A 22,149-nucleotide genomic window follows, 5' to 3' on the forward strand; every position below is an offset into this window, starting at 1 on the left:
TGGAACAGACAACCATGACATGAACAACATTCCGAAGCATCTAAGGAATCCATTTAAAGCTATTCAGACTTCCATAATAATCCCCACAGAGAAGAAATTACTACTTGAAGAAACACAGCCTAGCACACACAGAGTGACTACCGATGAAAATCTTCAAGGGAACATGAATTTTATGACTTTTAGGGGCATAGCTCCTCCCAAAATGAACGACCACTCTTTGTACTACATTATCTTTCCTCATCTTTCCTAAATAACAACCTTTCCTCTATCATCCCACACAAGACCTTAGTCTCAGCAGTAAATACTGTGAACAACTGATTATTATCTTGAATGTAATTACATAATATTATTCTACTGTATTTCTCCTCTGTTGTTTATATTATAACATTATAAGCTCTTTGGGGCCACCTCCAGCTGTTTTTTTTCCTTGTTTTTTTTTTTTTTTTAAAGGTACACAGCACTTAGGCATTCTAATTATACAAACAGTAAACGGTGCCTAAGTGTTTTTCCTTGCAAGGGAAGGGCCTCTAGTTACAGTTTTGCACATTACACTGCATACTTGCAAAATCTAGTCTGATTCATGTTCTAAATGTGGTGTGGATAAGATTTTTTGGCAAATTAACTAACTGTTACAGCACATTTGTTATATGAGGCTGCTACATGGATGATTAAACAGATTGTCTGGACTAAAACCTTTATCAAGGCCAGAGGAAGACATTAACACATGGAGCAAAAGTGAAAAGAGGTTCCCCTTCCTCATTTCTGATGCCTGGTATCACAGCAGACCTGGCAATAAGGAACAAAAAATGCATGAAATCAGCCTAAAGTGTGGAGCACGCCTACAAAATCTAACAGCCAAAATCTCCTGAATCTCTATAAAAAACATCTGAACTAAGTGCTGTATATATACAGTATATTTTATGGAGTATAGTATATAGAGTATATATACACACTACATACTATACTATAGGATAAATATATTTTATATATTTATTTATAAGTGACCCAAAAGCAAAAGAACGATCATACTAAGGCATGAAGGCTTCCTGAACTTGTCAATAAAAAAGTTTTCTCATTTCTAAACTTGCATAACATAACATCTTCTACCTAATTCTTCCAAATAGTTAAATGATTATAAATAGGAGTATCAATTAAAGTTTGACACAGTTATAAGCAAAGGGAAGCAATATTATATTAGTGAAAGTTCTTGGTAACTATAAAATTAGAAGATGATATGATCTACATGATCTATACCGATAATGAAATATTAACATTTTTAACAAACTAAATTTGAGTCTTGTGCTGATTCTTGGCATCCCTCAAAAACAGTGGTAAGTTGTGAATCCCAGAGAAGTCCTTGGTGGCTACAGAGCACACAATCAGCATGCTTAGTATTGTGATGGCAGCATCAGGCATACCACGAGTGCATTGCAGAGTCGTCAGTCTTTGGAAAGCATCAAATTTATTCTGCATGAGTCGATCACCTATACAGCACGTGCAACATGTTTGAGGCTTTCTAAAAGGAGTGGACTGACTGCATATGTATTATACTACAAATGCATGAGATCTGGGACACCATGGACAGAAACATTATAGTACTATTTAACAGACCTGAAATGTAGTCTGAAAGACATTAATTGTAGAGGTACTTAATTTTTTCCTGGAAGTGATTCATAAACAGTTCTGTAAAAACATGACAAACAAAAAGCGGTATGAGTGTATCCCAAGATAATTATCAGCTTGAACAACACAAAGTGAAGAACTAGCAAAGAGCTAGAAAAGTATATTTTACAAAGTGATAAAAAAAAAATCAAAAATGAAAAAGAAAACATGAATTAATTTTACATACAACTCAAAATCAGCAAGAGTGAATAAAAATAGAACAAAGCTAATATCTAGTTCGGGTTTTTCCAGATTTAAATCAATATAGTTTCAAGTCTTCCACTGAAGCATTAAAAGCAAGTACCATAACTCTAATTTAAGCAAAGGTCACATTATCTCCAAAGTACCGAGAATAATTTCAAAGAGAATGTTTTTATGTTAGTACCATTGCCATCAATTTCAGATCATCTTCCCCCAGGAAAAATAAAATTGCAGTTTAGCCAGCAGCTAAATAAATGTTCAGTGCTTTCAGCGCATTTCTCCTTGCATGACATTTGCCTGTTAAGCAGAACATGCACCGTTACATCAATGCCTGGACATTTGAAGGGCAACATGGAATGTATGAAGTAACTGGAAGCTTCTCCTGACAGCTCAGCCAGTGGACTGCAGGTCCATCTCAGGCAGTAAATATCATAATGGACTGATCTGGGAAATTTCCGTAATGGGTTTGAACTTCTGTGTCTCAGCTCTGCTGATGCTAACATTCCCTTGGTTGCACCATAAAGCATATCACTAAACCGATCTGTGCAACCCTGAAAAGCATTCCATTGTCAAAAGCAAAAAGCATAAAATCTTAGGCATGAAGAGGGCTGGAGTCATTTCATGAGAGCTCCTGGCACACTGCTGAAGGTTTGTTTCTACACATCCTTACCTGTAATTCCCTATATACATAACATCAAAAAAGACTTTGGCTTGTGAGAATGACAAACTAATACGTATATTTTTCTTTAGCTTATATTTCATTCTTGCTGGTGTGCTGTTATGTACCAAAGAGCATACAGCTTTCATTCCAACCTAATCTCCATCCTTTGGGAATGATCATTTTTACCTACACCTCAAGACAGTGGCAGTTCTCTTCTCCCAGGACTTAGGTACCAAACATAACCCCATTCTAAAGCCACGTTAAATGATGTTTGACAGCACTGTGCATGAGCTGATATGATAGTCTGAAGGAAAGCTGAATTCAGTCAAAGAACAGCAGTGCAATGGAATGGCTACATGATTTTTACATTGAAGTCAGCTCACACCTGGGCATCTCAGAGCGAGACTTCAACTCTAACTGCAAAATACCAACCAAAAACATGCAGAATAGTAATATTTTCTTATATGTAATTATTTTTAATAAAATAGATATGTTATATATACTATTATATAGACTACTACATAGATTATTATATACATATATGACATATTATTATATACGTCAGATATATTTAAACAATAATCAGAGGACATTAATGAAATTAATGGAAGAAGTCACCCCTTTACTAAAGCTAGGTGCATATATCTCAATGGAAACTCAGTCCTTGTATAGCAAACACAAATGTAAATAGTGTCATCTTTCAGGACTAATGAGCAAATACAAAAGAAAGACTTGTTTAAAACGTGTAAATGAAAAGCGTTACTGTGAAAATAATGTCTTAAACTGGAGGAAGCTCACTACTGTAATGCCGTTTTGAGGAGGGGACAGGAGGAGAAAGACCTTTGGTCAGACCAGAAAAAAACATTCAGCTCAATTATCCAATACAACAGATGCGAGTTTCTGTCTTGAATCAGTCACCTAAGATTCCTATAAATAGGCAGCAAGATGATTGTTTTCCCACATGTAAAATGAACTGCCTCGCATATTCCAATGCATAATTTCAGAATGCAGCAAATTAAACAACCTAGAAACCAGTAATCTAATGTAATGGACACTGCACTTATGAAATACGATTGAAAATAACTCAAAAGAACCTTTTATGCAGACACAGTGAAGATGACAGAAACAACCATAGCATTTCAGCAAAGTTGACCATATAAAAGAAACACATACCAAAAACATAAGTGGGAATTTCTTTTTGAGTCAAGAAGAAAGCTCACGAACCTTGTAATTTTGTTTCTCAAATGAAGCTTGAAAACAACTGCAATATTTTAATATGCTACTGAAAAGACATCTTTTTATTCTCTTAAAAATCTTTGTTACAAGATGTTGCCAATGTGTATTTAAATTTCTGTAACACAGCAGTTTTTACTTACCTGAAGTCACTGCTTCTAATCATTACTGATGGAATGTAAATATACCTATTTCTTTCAGGATCATTAGAAAAGATTACATGCAGCCATGAAAAACTAATTCATTATGTTATCCCATGTAACTCTAAGAAATGACACGCTGGTACCAAAATATTTACCTTGGCCTACGTATTCTGTGCATTAGCAAAGTCAGCAGGCAAAACTTAAACATTCACAAAACACAAAAGACAATACAGAAAGAATTTTAATAAACTTAACAACAACAAAAAACCCTAGTTCTTTAGCCAGAGCCAAGAAGCACAGAAGAACAAAGAAAAGCTGTTTATCAAAGTGTCTCAAATACAGCAACCCAAGATCCCTGGAATGCAACTTCAAATTAGACTTCAGGAACAATATTAGAAGGCCTTCCCTGCCCAGAAGTCAGTAAAAAGGCTGACAGAAGAGGTTTATCTTAGAAAAACACTGCAACCATCTTCATCCCCAGTCCCTTAACACCCCCCACAACCTCCCCCCCCCAAAAAAATAAAAACTAAAATCAACCAACAAGGAAACAAAACTTGACATAACACTATGCCTAGCAAAGTTGTGTATGTACCAGATTATTTGTGATAGGAAAACTCTCCTCTCAAAAAATATGATTGGAAAGGAAATGAGAAATTAGATGGGGTTTGGGTTTGTTCGTATGCTTTTAGAGGGAAGGAGCATTTTTAAGAAAAGATTTTCATATGTAATTTTGCTTTCTTATACATCTTATATTCTATGTATCAGAACATTCTGATTCAATAAATTGGAAAGCACAGAGGCAAAACAAAATCATTTTGAAAAAGACGATTCAAGCATTTCATTATACAACGCTACATGGAACTTACTCAGCTCCTTCTACAATATCTCTAATTGTGGAATTCAATATATTCCAGTCAAAAATTCAGCATTTTGAGAATTTGTCTACTCTGATAGAAAAGTAGCCCATAAGACAGTTAACAACCAATTATAATGGGCACAAACTTCATACTCTCATAACATCACTCTTGTTGGTAAAAGAGAGCAAGTAGAAGTCAATATATGCTATGCCTTCAACATATTATTTTGTATCAAATGTTACATTGTCGGTGGTGTTTTTGTTTGTTTTTGTTTGGTTTTTTTTTTCCTGCTGAAGTTTTTATGGGGTAAATGTATAACGTGACTTAAGTATGGGAGAACTGCAGAAACAGCCAACCAGCAATGAATTTTCATGTTTCCTCCTTACAGTTACCTTACAAGAAAACGTTGCTTGGCTTTTGCAGACACTAATGTTTGCTTTTTCACTCTAATGCTTCCTTCAGTATGGATAAAGAAGCAAAGAAAGAATAAAATATGGTCTGCATGTACAGGTAAAGCCTGCCTTTAGCTTTGCTTCCTTTTTGCTATAAAGGACACAGCATGAAAAAGTGCTCTGAGCTTAACTTTCTTAATTTTATATGCAGCTTTTTGCTGTGCTACCATAGGCAATTACTGGTAAACAGTACTAAAAAATTTCCTTTTCTAATGCTGTTTTTGCTAAACAGAAACAGACACTTGCCTAAATACAGCTTATAGCTTTTGGGGAACAAGCATAATTTCCGTATTAAAATCAGCGAGCTTCCAACAGGAAAGAGAATTTAAAATTTAATGAAATTTGAAAATGGTGAATTATTTTACATGGAGGGAAACTGTAATGTTTTAGTGTAAACACCTTCCATGGTAAACCATTCCCATTTTTCACAATACATAAATAAAAACACACCCTACTCACAAATGTTGTTTTGTTTCTGAGTTGACCTGTATTTTTTGACCTGTGGGTATTCGTGGAACCAAACAAAACATTCATTTCAAGTTGATCTAAACACCTAATCCAATCCAAAATTAAACAAAACTCTAAACATAATTAATTTCTGTACAAAGTACATTTCCCAATCTTTTCAAATGACAACCGATTTTTAAAAAAATCCCCAAACTATGTCCATCTAATTCAACCAACAGATTAGCTATATGTCATTAACGTGATATTGTTTACTTGTTTTGGGTATATAACAATCATAGAACCATTAAGGTTGGAAAAGACCTCCAAGATCATCTGGTCCAACCATCACCCTACCAACACTATCACCCACTAAACCATGTCCCTAAGCACCACGTCCAACCTTTCCTTGAACACCCCCAGAGACAGTGACTCCACCACCTGCCTGTGAAACCCATCCCAATGCCTGACTGCTCTTTCTGAGAAGAAATTTCTGATTTGTAACCTGAACTTCCCCTGGTAGAACTTGAGGCCATTCCCTCTTGTTCTATCACTACCTCTCTGCTGGAAGAGACTGATCCCCAGCTCCTCACAACTTCCTTTCAGGTAGTTGTAGAGAGCAAACTATACATATGATCAAGAGTTTTTCCTTTCCACAAAAAGCACACCCCATTCTATCAAAACAATAGAGTCAAAGCCTTTGACTGATTGAACTATACAGCACAGGCTCAGTAACAGGGAATTTCCAAATGTTTTCAAGTATAACTCTGTCAGAAATTATTTGACAGCCATAAAATCAACTTTAAGTATCACTGTATTGACATCGTCAACATCTGAGTTTATATGAACAATGGAAACTCAGTTTTTGGATATAGATGGATAACACCAGTGCCTTTTTTCATATTCAATTTGATATCGAACAGATTCTCAACCAAGTCTCTTCATCACATGGTTAACATGGAGGAAGAGTTATATTTCTTTTGAGAGTGTTGCAGAAATGGTTGGGAAAAAAAAATAGTACAAAGAAGTGCAAGAAAATGCTTGACTTCAGCTAATCCTGTTAAGCCACAGAAGACAAGCACCAGTACGAGTACCTATATCACCTATTTGACGGAACATTGACACTAGAAGGGCAAAAATATTAGTGAGCAAGGAATTCAGACTAGCTCCTTAAGAAAGTTTTGTTGGGTCATGTTTAGAATAAATAGCAAAGGACGTGTTTAAACTGCTAAGACCACTTCCTCATTCGTGGGTCTGTGTCCAGCCTCTGATGAAGCCTTCATCACACATCAAGGTGAGACCTCAATATGCAACACCTACCCTCTCTACAGCCTTGGTCTATTCCCCCACCCTGAAGAAACTAGAGTCCACAGCCCAGGTCTCCATCTGTGTGACCAAGCACCCAGTCCTTCAAAGCACATTCAAAGACCAAATCCACCACTCAGAAAGCATAGCCTAAAACATCAAATTTGGTACCACTTTGACTAATTAACAAGAAACCAAAATCATTGTCAATATTAAATATTTCTCCTTTCAAGAATGTCAGCTGCTCTGAAAACATACACAGAGAGAGCTCAGTGGTAGTGCTGCAGGAAGAAAACCACTCTCCAACTAAGAAAGCAGAATGTCCTGACAGCACCTCATCAGAACTAATAAAACCAGAGATCCTTAGCTAGGCTCACATCGATCTGAAAAGCTTTGGAAACTAGTCACTTTATATAAAAAGAATCCTTATCGCTATGTGCAAACATCTGTTTATAATGATACTTGTAGAGAGAGAAATATTTAACATTAATCTCCTTCAAACTCTCAACACTTGAAAACCTACAAGATAAGGGATAATTGTAAAAGACTACCAATGAAAGAAAGTTGAGACTCAGCATCATCCTTTAGGTAGCTCCTTTGCTTTGCAATACTATATTTTGTCCAAATTTTCCTGAACAGAAGTATTATTCAGCATTCAACACCATGCATGCCAGACAAGCATCATGTAAATAATGGAATAAAAATAAATTATATTTTGCCACTGCAATTATTCATCTAGAAGCTATTGTTCAATGTAGCTTGAGGATATGAGTATGCTGTTTCCCAACATAATTTGACCTTCCTTTGAGCTCACTGGTTGCTACCATAAAATAAGTTAATATTGTAGTAATTATACAGTGTATATTTTAATAGCAGCATATTCCCTGTCATTTTTGACAGACATGCAATGCTAAAGAAAAATAATTTCCTACTGGTACATGCAGGAGATTTTCATTCTAAAGTAGAACCAAGTAACAACTAATTCATAAAACTATTTATATTTTAAAGTCAGTTTGCTGAGCCAGCTAAAATTGTTGGCAATATAAAGTGCTTGCTCTGCCCAGAAATTCTCTCTTATAATTGGTTGCATTTACAAACCACCAGGTAGCAATATCAGTTAAGCACCTTTTTATGGTCACTAAAATCCATTAAAGAAAATTCTGAAATCAATTAAAAGTCTTGCAATTTAGCCAAAGGTATCCCAGGACATCACTCCTCACAACATTGTTTTAACTTTTGTGTCTTCTTGAGGCACTCTTCACCAATGGCAGCAATTCCTGTCTTCCATTTAATGAACTAAGCAAAAACACGTCATACATAGAGTCGTTTTTGGAAGGAAAGAAAGAGCTCTCTCATGACTGCAAATACAATCTCCTAAAATACAGCATTGAAAATGATATAGTAAATTTTGAAAAAACATACCACTGAACTGATGACACAAAGAAAGTGCTGTACTATCAGCTGTGGAAAAACTCTTTCCATAAACATCCCTACAGAACACATTTGTTCCCAACTTAAAGACCACTTTACTACATTTAGCAATATTTTTTCTTTAACTAACTGTCTTATAGAAATCTGTTATATAATGTGATTTGACATGGCTGTCCATGTTTAAAAAAATAATAATAAAAAAAATAGAACTGCCTACTGAAAGTTGAAATTCAGAGACAAAACATTCAAGTTAAAATAGCTAAAACCTCAATAATCTACTTTTACCTTCAGATGGATCAGTTGATTAAAAAAGAATTTTTGTAATTATCAAGTCAATGTCAATTATAACTTCTAAAGCACTATGGAGGTCAGACAGGAGATGTAAATCCATACACAGTACACAAGCAAACTCAACTTTGGGATACCTTATATAAGAGAATTGTCAGAAATTCAATTCAGTGCATTATGAAACTACGCAGAATATACCAGGAACTTGCAACACACAGTTTTTGACTTTACTGAATTTAAGATATATAAATAAAATATAGAAATAAAGAAGTATAAAGAACAGTTTATTTCAAAGGTTGGAAAAGTGCAATATAAAGGTTGATATCTGTTCGACTGTGATGATTTCAGTCGTCTCTTTTTAATTAGTTTTAAATCAAGTTCACATTTGTAAAAATAATTTGAACGCATGTAAACGTTAACAATTTTGTCATCTGTTGTCATCTAGTTACTAATCTCCGCAGTGTTAAATTTTGTTTTTACAAAACTGTAATATAGACAAAAAAGTAAAGGTCTGGACTCTAAATTGAAACAAAATCTAACCTACACAAAGTAGGGAAAACTTTCAAAAACGAAATAAACTCACAGGGCTGAATTTTGACTAAAAAGCCTGAGAAAATCAAAATAAAAAATCTTTAGAAGTCACGTTGGAGACAAGCATCAAAAATAATTACCACTGTAAGGTACCTTACAATCTGCTGTCACACAGATAAGTTATAGGTAACAGTACACTGACAAAGCATTAGTAGTAGTCCCAGACTAGATCACTGACTACTTGAAATGACTGGCAGACAAGTAGTAATGCATATGCTATGGCTCAGAAACACTTCCAATCCAGAGGCTGCTGTATGGAAATGACTGAAGAAAAATTGGGAGCATCTGATCACAACACTAAAGCTTCATTTGACAACTGCTGTTAGAAATAGTGAGAAGACGGCAACTGGCATCTAGAAACAAAGAATGATTACCTGAAAAAAAGCATTTTAGAGAGCTGTTTTAGTTCTGAGATTTAAGGACCTGTATCAAAATATCCTTAAATACAGCTCTTCTAAGCATTTTTGGTGTTAACTACAACTTCCCACCTTTGGGCCTTATCAAGTTGCATACTGTAAGACTATCTACAAAGCATTGCAACTAACATCAGTCTCCCTTTTCTTACATGACTTGATCATGTAGTTGTACAAAATCATCAGATACTGTTTTTTGCTGCTGTTCTTCTAGGACACTTCAATTCTCCCATGAATAATTCCAACGTGGAAAAACTTTTCATCACATACTTGTACCTCTCCATATTTTTCACTAGAGCTTCACCAATGCATCTTCTGAGAAAACAGAAAATTGTTGAAGGGAGTGCAGTTCAATAACTCAGCAACGACTTTAATGAATTTGAATTGCTCAAGTCTTTCACTGGATTGACGAAGAGTTTCTGCAGCCGAGCTGCAGCAAGCTGGCAGTAATAAATTCTCCATACACTGCAAACTAAGTATCTAACTATTTCATGACTGTTTCTAAACGTGGAAGCTAGAGGTAAAGAATCACAGAATTGTAGGGGTTGGAAGGGACCTCAAGAGATCATTGGGTCCAACCCCCAAGAAGCCTCTCATTTTACAACTTGGTACTTGCTTCTTTTCTTATTTCCTCTAACAAAGGTACTAGTGTAAGGCCAAATAAGAATATAACTCCCTGGAGATGCCTGCTGTGAGAAGTGTCATAGCATTTCTCCATGAAATTTCAAACAACAGCTTAAGGGCAACTTTTTCCATTAGAAATCAAGTTATTTTGAGGGAGTCAATAATTATAATAAGGGCCGCAGTACAACAGATGAATTGAATTACTTAATTTTCAATCTGAATGTACAATCCTCGAAGTTCAAAATACTTTCAAAAATTTCACATTTATTGTCTGCAACAACAAAGTAACGTGGACTTTAGCACATGCAACTATAACAAGACAGACAAGTCTGAAGTTTTTTTCTTTCCACACAATAATTCTGAATAAAATTAAATGCTAGCCTATTTAAGGCCATAATCCTGACTATATTGCCCATATTTTCTCTTTGCTTTCTTTGTCATATTTCCTTGCTGAAATGTTCAGTTTCTTTAGAACATTTAAATGGGTATTTAGTGCTTACAAAATAACACTATTCTTACACAACTACTAATAAAAATGTACTGCAGAGATATACATGGATGAAAGGAAAAGAATGCAGTGTTCCTTTTCTACCTACATATCATGCTATTACCAGGAATGATTACTGCTCAATAACCGTAACCATCAAATGGCAGCTTTTAACCTGCACAGTGACTACTTAACAATTTTAAAAATCACCTGTCTTATACTACTGAAAACTTGTAACCTTCTGAAATGGATTGCCTGAACTGCTTCTTCAACAAAGTAGGAAGTGCATTTATACATCTTGTATTTCAATTACTGAAGATATCATCAAATTCATACAGGTTTAAGAAACTTCTTTTAAAACAAGAATTCTGACACATGGCAGGATTCCTGTCTATCATAACAGACAATCTAATTCACAGCAATGACTGCATTGATCATACGAGCCTAAGCAGTAGGAGAAAATGTATGGCAATTATAGATAAACTTCATGAAAGAAAAAGAGGAGTTTGGCTTGCAGGACAACGAGGTTTTAACAAAAGCAAAAGATATTTACATTGCTAAGTGGGTAATGTAGAACTCAGAATTTGTAAACGTGGACTTTGATTAGGAAAAGGTCTTTTCTTTTACATACTGCTGATAGGAATAGCCAAAAGTCCATCACAAACTTGAATAAAGTTCATTGTGGGTCCCTAAATAAGGATGGATTTTTAAATGTGCTGAAGCATTGCAGACCAACTTTTTACTAGAACAGTTATAACAGTGAGCTGTAAGTGAAACCCAATGATTGCAACGTTTGCACGTGCCACAAAGTGTGACATCACATACTGTATTTATTGTTATAATTTTGATTCAAAGAATTTGATTCAAAGATGGAAGGAGAAGCTGTACATGAATTACCTCAGTGTTTTTTCAGTAAGTGTATAAACCTTCAACATGGCACACAAACACAGAAAACAATACCTATGCCTTCACAGAGATTGCATCAGAAATGAACACAGAAAATATTTGAAAATGTTTATTTTTGAAAGAAAGGCAAAATTCAGATACAAATAACAAATATCAGTTCAGTAAAACTAACATAACTATGAAACACAAGAGTTTTAGGCAAATATTATCACAAAGTCCTGTACTGTATGAAAAACTGATGTTTGGTTGAATCCATGTAAGATCAGTACCAATATTATATTGAAGTTGGCAGTAGAAGTCCGTCAGTACCTGTTCTATTGGAAGCTGTTAATCATATTTGTTTCAAATTAATCCTCAAAACTTTGTATTGCTCACAGAAACATCCTAGACCTCCTCAAGGAAACCCATTATGAGAAAAAGCAATATATCTTAAAAGCGTTTTCAGAATCCTATGAAAGTTTATGAAATTTACTGCTATTGCTAAGTGAAAAACATTACTGTCTTCCCTTGTAAGAAAGTAGCAACAAAGCAAAATGAATAAATCTTACAGAAATCATCTTCATCATGACAAAATGCTTGCACGGAACTTTATCTGTGCAAGCCTAAATTCAAAATGAAATAATCTTTCTGGCAGGACTACATTTTGTAAACAATGGCACACCAACATAATGACAGCATGGCTTTCTACCACAACGGCAACACTAGACACAGCCACAACATATTAAGAACATCAATTCTGTAACAGAGCCATATTGTATCGTGATCATTACATGTGAAAATAAGACCTGGTACGATTCAAAGGCTGACTTTTATTGTAGGGATAAAGCCTCTTACCTTGAAAAGACTGTTTGGCTCTGTCCACTAGTTCTTCAATGGGATAGCTTGCTAGGTCTCCTCTGGCATGCTTAGTTTTGCAGTAAGTACATGCATTAAGACACCTGTTTGGAAGATGAAAATAATCAGTTTCTTCCCAAGAAAGCCTTTACATGCACAACTATCTTAACACCTGAAAGAAAGAGCTTTTATATGTACAACCAAACAAATAATAGTATTCTGTTTTAAAATCAACAAACTAAACTGATCTGAAGAGTGTTTTGCTCTCATACTTCCTTAAAATATCCTTCACTTCTACAGAGAGGATGAGAAAAATGATCAGCGTAAAACACGTATTCCAATTCAAAGAGTGGGAATTTACATCTCTTTAGAAAGCTATAACAGAATTAACAGTTGTTCACTACTAAATCATTACTAAAGACAAATATCCAGACTTTCAGTCCCACTAAACAAGGAGAGGAAAATAAAAATTAATAAATCATGAAAACTATGCATAGATTTTAAGTAGTCTGTATCCTTGAAAACACATTTGAGTTGGATTTTCCTTATTTCGTTTAGCTTTTATAAGCTAAAATAAATAATATTTTTAAATAATATTTTAAATATTTAAATAATTTTGAATATTTAAATATTAAAAAAATAAATAATATAATTTATAAGCAAAATAAATAATATAATAAAGACCGAATCATCAACAGGGAAAACAGGTTGGTACAAAAGATCTCAGCTTATACAAGTCTCCCATAAGAAAGAGGAACAAAGTAAATGCTTTTAATTTACTTGAAATGGCAGTAAAGGCAGATTCATTCAAAGTAAGAGCAGGAAAGGATAAAAAACAAAACAAACACAAAAAAAAAACCAACATATCACTCACTGCAGGTTTTACTTGGATTAGCTTTTGGATCCTGGTCGTACCATGAATGTAAAAAACACAACGTTAAGAGGTGTTCATTATACTTCTTTTTCCCCCTTCTCCCTTTTTAAAGCTGACATGGGCCTACATTTTTAATAGGTTAAATTGTTTCAAACTTAAAAAAAAACAAACAAACAAAAAAAAACAACTCTTGTTCACGGCTATTGGACCTTAAATTCTTACAGCTTCAACATAGTAAAGGACTTGGATGCTGAAAAAAACTAATGCTGGAAATACAGGAGTATTATTATATAACTTTCGAAAGAGTAATGAAGAGGCATATATAGAACTGGGTGGTTTCTGAAGGACAAGGCACCAGCTATAAGGCTGTTTACCACTTGGATATACTATCTTGTCTTCTATTAGTGTCTAATAACTCCATGACTAGGTAATTGCTGCTTTGCAAACTGTAAAGGTTTTCCTTACCAAAGATTCCACCTCAAACATTGGTTATACCTTGTTTGCACAATCAGTGGATTGGGAAGTGGAGAAAATTGCTCAGGTATTCTCAGGTGCCCTTCTGCCCCTCAGCTTGACCCTGAGACCTTCCTCCACTGATCCAATCCTACTTTCTGCTATAGGACATTTAGAGAATTCTGGATTCTCTCTGCTAGACTGGATGTTGAAAATTATGGATTAACTTATTTACATATAATATTTATTCTTTCTTATCAGATCACGACGTCTGATTTTAGTGTCCATTTTACAGAAGAAATCTTTAAAGAGACATGACCATAGCGATAAGCATGTTCTACTAAGAACTAAAACTGTATATGAAGTAACCTGCCATTCAGTAAAATATACAACGGTTGATTAAAAATTGGGGGAAAAAAAAGAATTCTAAATCTGAACCTTTACAACCTGCTCCAGGTGCTTCATTCCCACCCAACGACAATTTATCACCTGTCAGACCTTTTTTTGTTTCTTGCTTTTCTTTTGCAAATCAAGAGCCTTTCACTGTGCAGGATTTAAAGCTTGTTTAATAGAGTAGCATTTGAAATCAAGCGTATGAGCAGATAATTATTTTATGCTTGACCTGTGTCCCCTATTTAGCAAACGAAAACATCTTCTACTACGTACTAAAAGAGGGGAGATTAAGATTAGAGGTTAGGAGGAAATTCTTCACTCAGAGGGTGGTGTTGCACTGGCACAGGCTGCCCAGAGAAGCTGTGGATGCCCCATCCCTGGAGGTGCTCAAGGCCAGGCTGGATGGGGCTTTGGGCAACCTGGTCTGGTGGGAGGTGTCCCTGTCCGTGGCAGGGGGTTGGCACTGGGTGGTCTTCAAGGTCCCTTCCAACCTGAGCCACTCTATGATTCTATCCTGTGTCACTGGCCATCTGCAATATGTCACACAGGGCTTTCTTTCCCTTATAGCCCCAGAGGGCACTCATTTCTCCATTTTCCATCCATGATTCTTTCGAACACCTTCAAATTCTTCCAGGCTTGCAAAGAACGTCTCCCTCTTCTTCCCCCTCTCCCTCCCTTCACTTTCTTTGATGACAACTCTCCATTCAACCCACCACTTCATTTCTAAGATGGCTGCCCTCCAGTCATCCCACTGCCACACTCCTTCCTCTCCATATCATTCACTTTCTTTCTAAGCCAGCTTTCTTCCACAAAGCTTTCTCAGCCAGCTTTCTTCCCCAAAAGCAGCATTATAGATTGGCGAAGCACGTGGCCACATCCTCACCATACTGCTACCCCTGCCTTCAGCAGCCTGGTGCGGTGGTTGGCACTGGCTTACAGAGAGCTTCCACCCACCACTTGCTCACTCCTCCCCTCAGGGGCATAAAGCAAGGAAGAATGGCAACCAGGAAGCTCGTGGGTCGAGAAAAAGGTGGGGAGATCACCCATCAATTGCTGTCACGGGAAAACCATGGGGAAAATTAATTTATTGCCAAGTAAATATAAACTTAATCCCAAACCTTTCCTCTCCCTCTCCCAAGCCTCACTTCACTCCTTCACTCCAGTCTTCAAGACACATCCTGCCCTGAGCAGCAAGGACTAGCACGGGGCAGCCCTGCTAGCACCTGGGCACCCAAACGCAGTATGCTGGGCTGAAAAGAGTGCTGAAAGAAAATGCTGGCATGGGAGAATACTGCAGGCAAAGCGCTATCTATACCTTTACAAGGACACCTTATAAGCAGTCCCATCAAACGCCATGTTGTATTTGTTAGCCCACTGATGGAAGATGTTTGTTACTGCATCGTTACAGGTGAGGCATGCAGCAGGAGCTTGAAAGCCTGTATTCATTACAGCTCCAGCAGGGTAGAAAGACCTCCTCTGTCATTTAAAGAAAAATAATACTGAGTGAATAAACGAATAAATAAAAACAAAACATTTACCTGTTACTTATAGGCTGACCTACAGGTGTTTTGTTTGGTTGGTTGTTTTGGTTTTGCTTGTTTGTTTGTTTCTTTTAGTTCTCAGTTTATTTTTTTCAGATCTACTTTCATTTCAAGGAAATGCAAAATCTGTTTCATAGTGGAAGCATCTGCTCTTTTGCAACAATACACAATGGTTTGGCTTACACTGGTGATATTTGCACTAATCTTTTTTTTTTCCAAAGCAAGTAAAATTGCCAGTTATTTTGACAATTTTCTCAGGTCATCAAGAGCAGATTTAATTTGAAACAATCCTGCCCCGTGACCCCAGCCGTGCTCTCCACTTTTGATTTCTGATCAGTGTCCTAGGAATGTCTGAAAAATCCTAGGTCAGACATCACAACATGGGTACGTACACTAATCAGACTTTCCTTCACCTTTATCTAGTGTCTAGAAGAAATTTTATATTCCCCAAAGCTCACCATTGCCCCCACAGGTACCATAAAACAAAAGATTACTTAAACACTGTCCCTTCTATCCACAGAGGAGAATTTTTTTCAGCCATCAGTAAAGAAGGGACGTACGAAGATTTTATTTCTTGGGGTGAAGTAAATTATTAAACTCAAATTTAATTTTAAACTTTTCTTCCTTAAGCTGGGATTTGGGAAGAAAAAAATGATACCAATGACTTTTACTATTACTTCAATTTACAAACTCTAAATACAAATTTGTTGGAAAAGTTTGTGTTTCAATGGAAAGATTACTATCAATTCTTTGTCACCTCTAACTGTAACCCTGCATGAAAAGGAAACTTTTATGGACCTTCTTCAAGATGGGTTACTTCATCATAAGCTTGATAACAATCTATAATTTCCGCAGCACTGACATTTAAAATAAACTTCTAACTTTATTCCTTGGTGATAGATATAAATAGCACAGAAAGTGAAATCCTAATATTCCAAAATGTTCCCAAGTCTTTGTAATAATATCTGGTCCACAGCCTGATTTCAGAAAGGACAAATCAAATACTGGACATACGGAATTCAAATTGGTAAGTCACACCATCACAAATGACACTGCAACATAATTTAGTGATAGGTTTTAATAGTATATCATTAAATGCAAGAAGTCTCCATGAATAGTATTTTTAAGTAATAAAATTATCATTTTATTATTCATTATATTCATTATTTTCGTTATTAGGTCCCCCTACTTAAGAACATTTTGTGTCTTTTGTTTTTTTAAACTTCTTTATACATTGTGTTTGTCTATGTACTTTTTTTCCTCTAAATAAAGTATTAAAAAGGATATGATCACCTTTATCCTGAAAAAAGATATGAGCAAGGCACCAGACAGAAAAGAAACAAGTCATCAAGGTTATTTAATTTGACTGCAAAGGTCAGAAAATGAATAGCATTATCCACTAATCTAATATGAATGGATGAGCCCAAAACTAAACTAGCATCAACATACAGTAAAAAGGATTGTTTATGCTATTTACATAGAATTTGTTTTGTTGTCATACCATTGTCATATTTAGAACATAAAGTAGTATATTACCTCTTGCTCTTTTTCTTATGATTTATGCACAAATCATATATGTATTATTCACTGTATGTATTTCACTCTGCATTTGGATAATAGTATTTATTACACAGCAAGAGTACTAAGTACCAAGAGAACTAAGTACTAAGCAACAGTACTAAATAGTGAAGTTATAAATCTCTGAGCCTTGAGGATAAGTTTCATATCTTCAATATTCCTTTTCTAAAAGACCTAACAATTTTTGACTCATCTCTCACTGCCTCTTCTCTTTACAACCTGGTATCTAGAAACATATGAAAAAACACACCTAGTATCCAACCATATTTATAGTAAAGAACATACACTAGTTTCTCATGCATCCTTATAGTTGCTTTATAGGCAAATATTTTTTTAATATAGGTCCTGGGCTTGGTCACAGAGAGAGACTGGAAAAGTGTAGCAATAAGTGGGGAAAAAGAAGGGGAAGTTATTCTCCAAATGTTTACGATTGTTTCTAAAAGCTTTATTATTATAGTCTTTAAGTACACTTCAGGGGGGTCGCTGATTTAATTTTGGGTAGGGGCTGAAGGTTGGGATTTGGAAGCAGACTTTCTACCAAGTCTACACCCAATTAATTAAATCCTGTTATAAAAAATATTGTCTAATGTGTAACTAATTTGGTCCATCTTTTTTTGTTAATCAAAGAGGGTAATGAAAACAAAATGAAATAATGAATAATAATTAATTATTCATAATTAATTATGAATAATGAAAAGAATACTTCTAAAGAATACTTCTAAATCCTATTTGTATCATACTTGTTAATTCCAATTTGGAAAATAATTAATCTTTTGGACTGCAGCTGACAAAAAATGCAGATTTTAAACACTATTTGTAGGAATGCTGAACTAACCACTTTTCATAGGTCTTAGAATTATCTTCTCCTAAAAGTATAAATTTATAACTCAACCACAAGTATAAGTACGTGTAGGGTGTTTGTTTTTTCTCCCAGTAAGCCAACCTCTATTCCAAGTTTCTAGCATAACAAATTATTCATAAATCCATGCTCCCACATCTTCAGACCACAGTCTACCAGCTGGAAAAAGGTTTGTGGGAACTCTGGACAACCTGTTTCAGTGCCTCACTGCCCTCTAAGTAAAGAATTTCTTCCTTAATCTGAGTGTTGCGTCACACTAAGCGTCATTCACCAGCAAGTGGATCTTATAAAACAAGCCCAGTAGGTAAAATTTCCTTAAAAATCAGACTTTATCACAGCTGAAAATCAAATACACAGGACTAAAAAGCCAGCAGGCTAGTAGTTGCAAATATATATTTGTGTGTGTGTTAAAATGGAAACCTTCTTCAAACATTTATAGTTGGTTTATAAATACTGCTTTCTATTAATACAGGTCAAAACTTACTGCATAGAGATACCATAGACATTTATGGAAAAAAAATCTTAATGGTCATCATGTTTGCAATCACCAGCTTGTTTTGGATAAAGATTTTAGGGTTTTGTTTTCTGGAATCACTAAATCCTGTTTTTCCAACATCTTACGTTTAATAAAGTAGTTTGCATTATTAACCTTTTGCTTTGAATTATTAATATTTATTCATCCATGTGCCCAATACACAGAAGTATTTCACAACAACATAAATATTATCCACAGACAGATTAATACCATGGGGATAGTTAAAAAGTTTTTGCACGTTACCGAACTGAACATCATTGACATTTTGGTCAAGTGCCTGAAATTTTGTTGTAGAGACAGGAAACAGTGGTCTTCACATTGTTCAGTTAGTATGTGCTCAAGCAGTGCATTAGATTAAGCAGGCTCTTCATTTTCAAAACAGTAATATTCCTCATAAAACACACACTTCACATTAAAGGCTAGCCCTTACAGATGGAACTAATTAGAAGTAAGAATACTCATGACATGGCAGACAAATAAGGACTTCCCTTCAGTGGAACTAATCAGTGGATTTCAGCAGCAGATGAGAACGAGCGCATAGACAAGGAGCAAAATCTTGGTTCCTCTTAAATTACTAAGAGCTGCGCCACTATGTTTAGTGAAGACAGGATTCCACCCTCAGATACTGGAAGTATAAAACATCTTTCATTGAAGGATGAGAAAACAGCTCAATTACAGACAGTGGTGTGCAATTAGTGTGCTATTCACTCACATTTAATGTGATTGACCAAGACCAAACATCTGTGAGCAAGATGGGAGAGCTGCATAGCCGTGACAGTGTCATATGACAGAAGATCCCTGCTGCTCTGTGGGTGGTTAATTTGGGGCAAGGAGGGCAGTATGGCCCTCTTCATTTCCTGAATAATCCAGTAAATTCTTGCTTGGTATCAACCTAATGAGCTTGTTAAAAAAAAAGAAAAAAAGGAAAAAAAAAAACCACCAGTCCTCAGCTGATGATCTCCCAAATTAGAAATTCAAGGAAGTAAAATATCATTAGCCACAACTGACTCAAAACATTTACTAATATCTGCTTTTATGAGATATGACTAGTTGTATAAATCCAGGGTTTTATGAAGCTTGCTCTAAAAATAAATAAATCTGCCAGTAGCACACCACCCCTAACAGTATGCTGGAACACACATCAGTACAAATACAGAAAGATTGCTCATAATAGTCACCCTCAGCAGCTCTCTGCACCTACCACCAGACTTCCTTAGGCAGCCTCAATAATTCCAGCACAAGAGTATTTTGCATTAACATACAGCAGCTGTCCTGAAAGGGAAGCATGACTTGCTTGTTTCAAAGTACAGTTCACAGAAAAGGTTTAGGCTTTTGTAAAATACTTTTAGTTTGTATTAAATGTAGTTTTGATAAAAATGCTCTGTAATGTGAGCAAAGGGAAAACTCCCTTTGCAGGCTTGATTGAGCAAAAGAAACAATAGAATATATACTCTCAAGAGACGAAAGGGAGATGGATACTACCCAAAACTTACTTAGCAAGAGCTAGTAGAATTCTACAAATGGTTTTCTTGTTAGGTTACAAAGATTTGTAAAATCATAACAACAGCCTTAACTCTATTTATAGAGTTAAATATTGTGAATATTTGTTATTATTTTATCTCCATAAATGCTACCTTACACTTCCAAATTTTTTTTAAATCTTATCAAGCCTAACTGCAATTGATCAGGACCAAAAAAAAAAAAAAAAAAAAAAAAAACAGTTTATGAAAGAGAAAATATGCCTACTGCACCTGACTTGTTTTCAGGAAACTGTTATTGCACTTCAGTTCAGACATTTTACAATAAAGCTTTTCAATCCACTATGGCATGGAAGATATTTGCCTTTAAAAATCTGGGGCATGGGAAGTTGTTTTCACTTTAAAAAAGATTTGGGATTTAAAGTGTTTGGAAACAGTGGCAAGCTATTTCTCATCAAGGCTAATCTGTCAAAGCAGCAAACCACATTATTACAGAAATATTGTTTCCACTGGTTTGTTCAAAGTGAGCTTGGACATGAGCCATAATGGCTATGCCACATAGATACACTCAACATTACAACAAAAGTTCTGTGATAAAAACAGGACTTCTCTGAAACTATGTTTGTAGTCAACCATTTTAGAAACTGCAATGCCTACTTAAAAAGAAAATGCTTCTCAACAGAACTTTAGCAAAAATAGGATGGCCCTTCAAGACACTGTGCAGTGTGTGGGACTGTACATTATTTTCTCAAGGTGTGATGCAACTATCAGATGCTATTTTTTAATTCTACAATCTATTCCAAGCACAGAAAGATCCTAAGAAGAAAACATTTGTAGAATTCTACTAGCTTTTGTTTACTAAGTTTTGAGTAGTAGGATCAAGGTATATTACCATTTTGTTCTTCCAAAGACCTTTGAAGCCAGTGCTTTATTTCGTAATGTCTCACCAGTTCCTAATCAAAAGGAATTTGGAGACAAGGCGGCCCAGTTAGTTTGATAAGCTATAATATGATTTAATTCTGTACTTTAAATATTTGCATTTTGTGAAACTGAATTCCAGAAGTCAAGTGCAGGTAATTCAAAGGGCACAGCTATGTAGTTATACCATCACACATTGAATTTGTTCACTTTTAAGGCCAACGATTTAACATTAGCAAAATCGAGTGCATCAATGTCACAGTGTTTATCTAAAGAGATGTTTTATCAATTATTCTGCCTCCAAAGTTCTGCAATTATTTGAATTATTTCAGCATTCTAGATTGACATTAAAGAGTAAAGCAATCTACCACAAAGCTGCATACACTGGTGTTCCCCCCTCCCTGATCTACAATCGTGCATTGCTAGGTGTTTACTGGAAACTGCAATGACTTTCTCTGCAATTCAAACTACAGCTCTGTGATTCACAGAGTCATAAGTTATTTTAGAAGCATTTCCAAATAGCTGCTGGGCTACACAGACCACAACTTTGAGGGCAGATCATGACAGTCACTAATGTAAGAAAGCATCTCAGCTGAAATAGCACAGGTAGATAAATGAGGTTCTGTGACTGCACAGAGCAGAATATGCCACAGAACTGTAACTGCCAGTAATTGATTCTTTCAACACTTCATACAGAGCAACAACATTTGGAGGTCCATGACTCCTGGTCTCAGTCAAATAGAAGTAATTAAGGCAGTAGAAATAAAGAGTTAGGACAGAAACACTCTAGACAGAAAAGATAGTTTCTTAGAAATCTGGTCACAGCTAATCCTCAAGATGCAGTGGCGGAATACCCCAACAATTCAGCATGCATAAGGAACTGCTATTCTCAGCTCCCTCCTAATAAACAGCAGTAATTGGAAAATAACCTGTGAGGAAAGGATTTTTGGAGGCTTGCTTTAATTTATAAAGTTTGAGAGCTGTGAAT

The 22,149-nt window shown here is 35.5% G+C and overlaps 1 protein-coding gene across 2 annotated transcripts in view; it reads right to left on the reverse strand.

The window, feature by feature from the left end:
* Positions 1-22,149, reverse strand: part of CDKAL1 (CDK5 regulatory subunit associated protein 1 like 1) — a 434,151-nt gene that overhangs the window by 227,841 nt on the left and 184,161 nt on the right. For both annotated transcript variants that reach the window (XM_066992066.1, XM_066992067.1), the window contains one exon: positions 12,533-12,636. In XM_066992066.1, the coding sequence (XP_066848167.1) occupies positions 12,533-12,636 (104 nt within the window). The remainder of the gene's footprint in view (positions 1-12,532; positions 12,637-22,149) is intronic.

Source organism: Anser cygnoides, chromosome 2 (assembly GCF_040182565.1).
Source record: "Anser cygnoides isolate HZ-2024a breed goose chromosome 2, Taihu_goose_T2T_genome, whole genome shotgun sequence".
NCBI classification, from domain to species: Eukaryota; Metazoa; Chordata; class Aves; order Anseriformes; family Anatidae; genus Anser; species Anser cygnoides.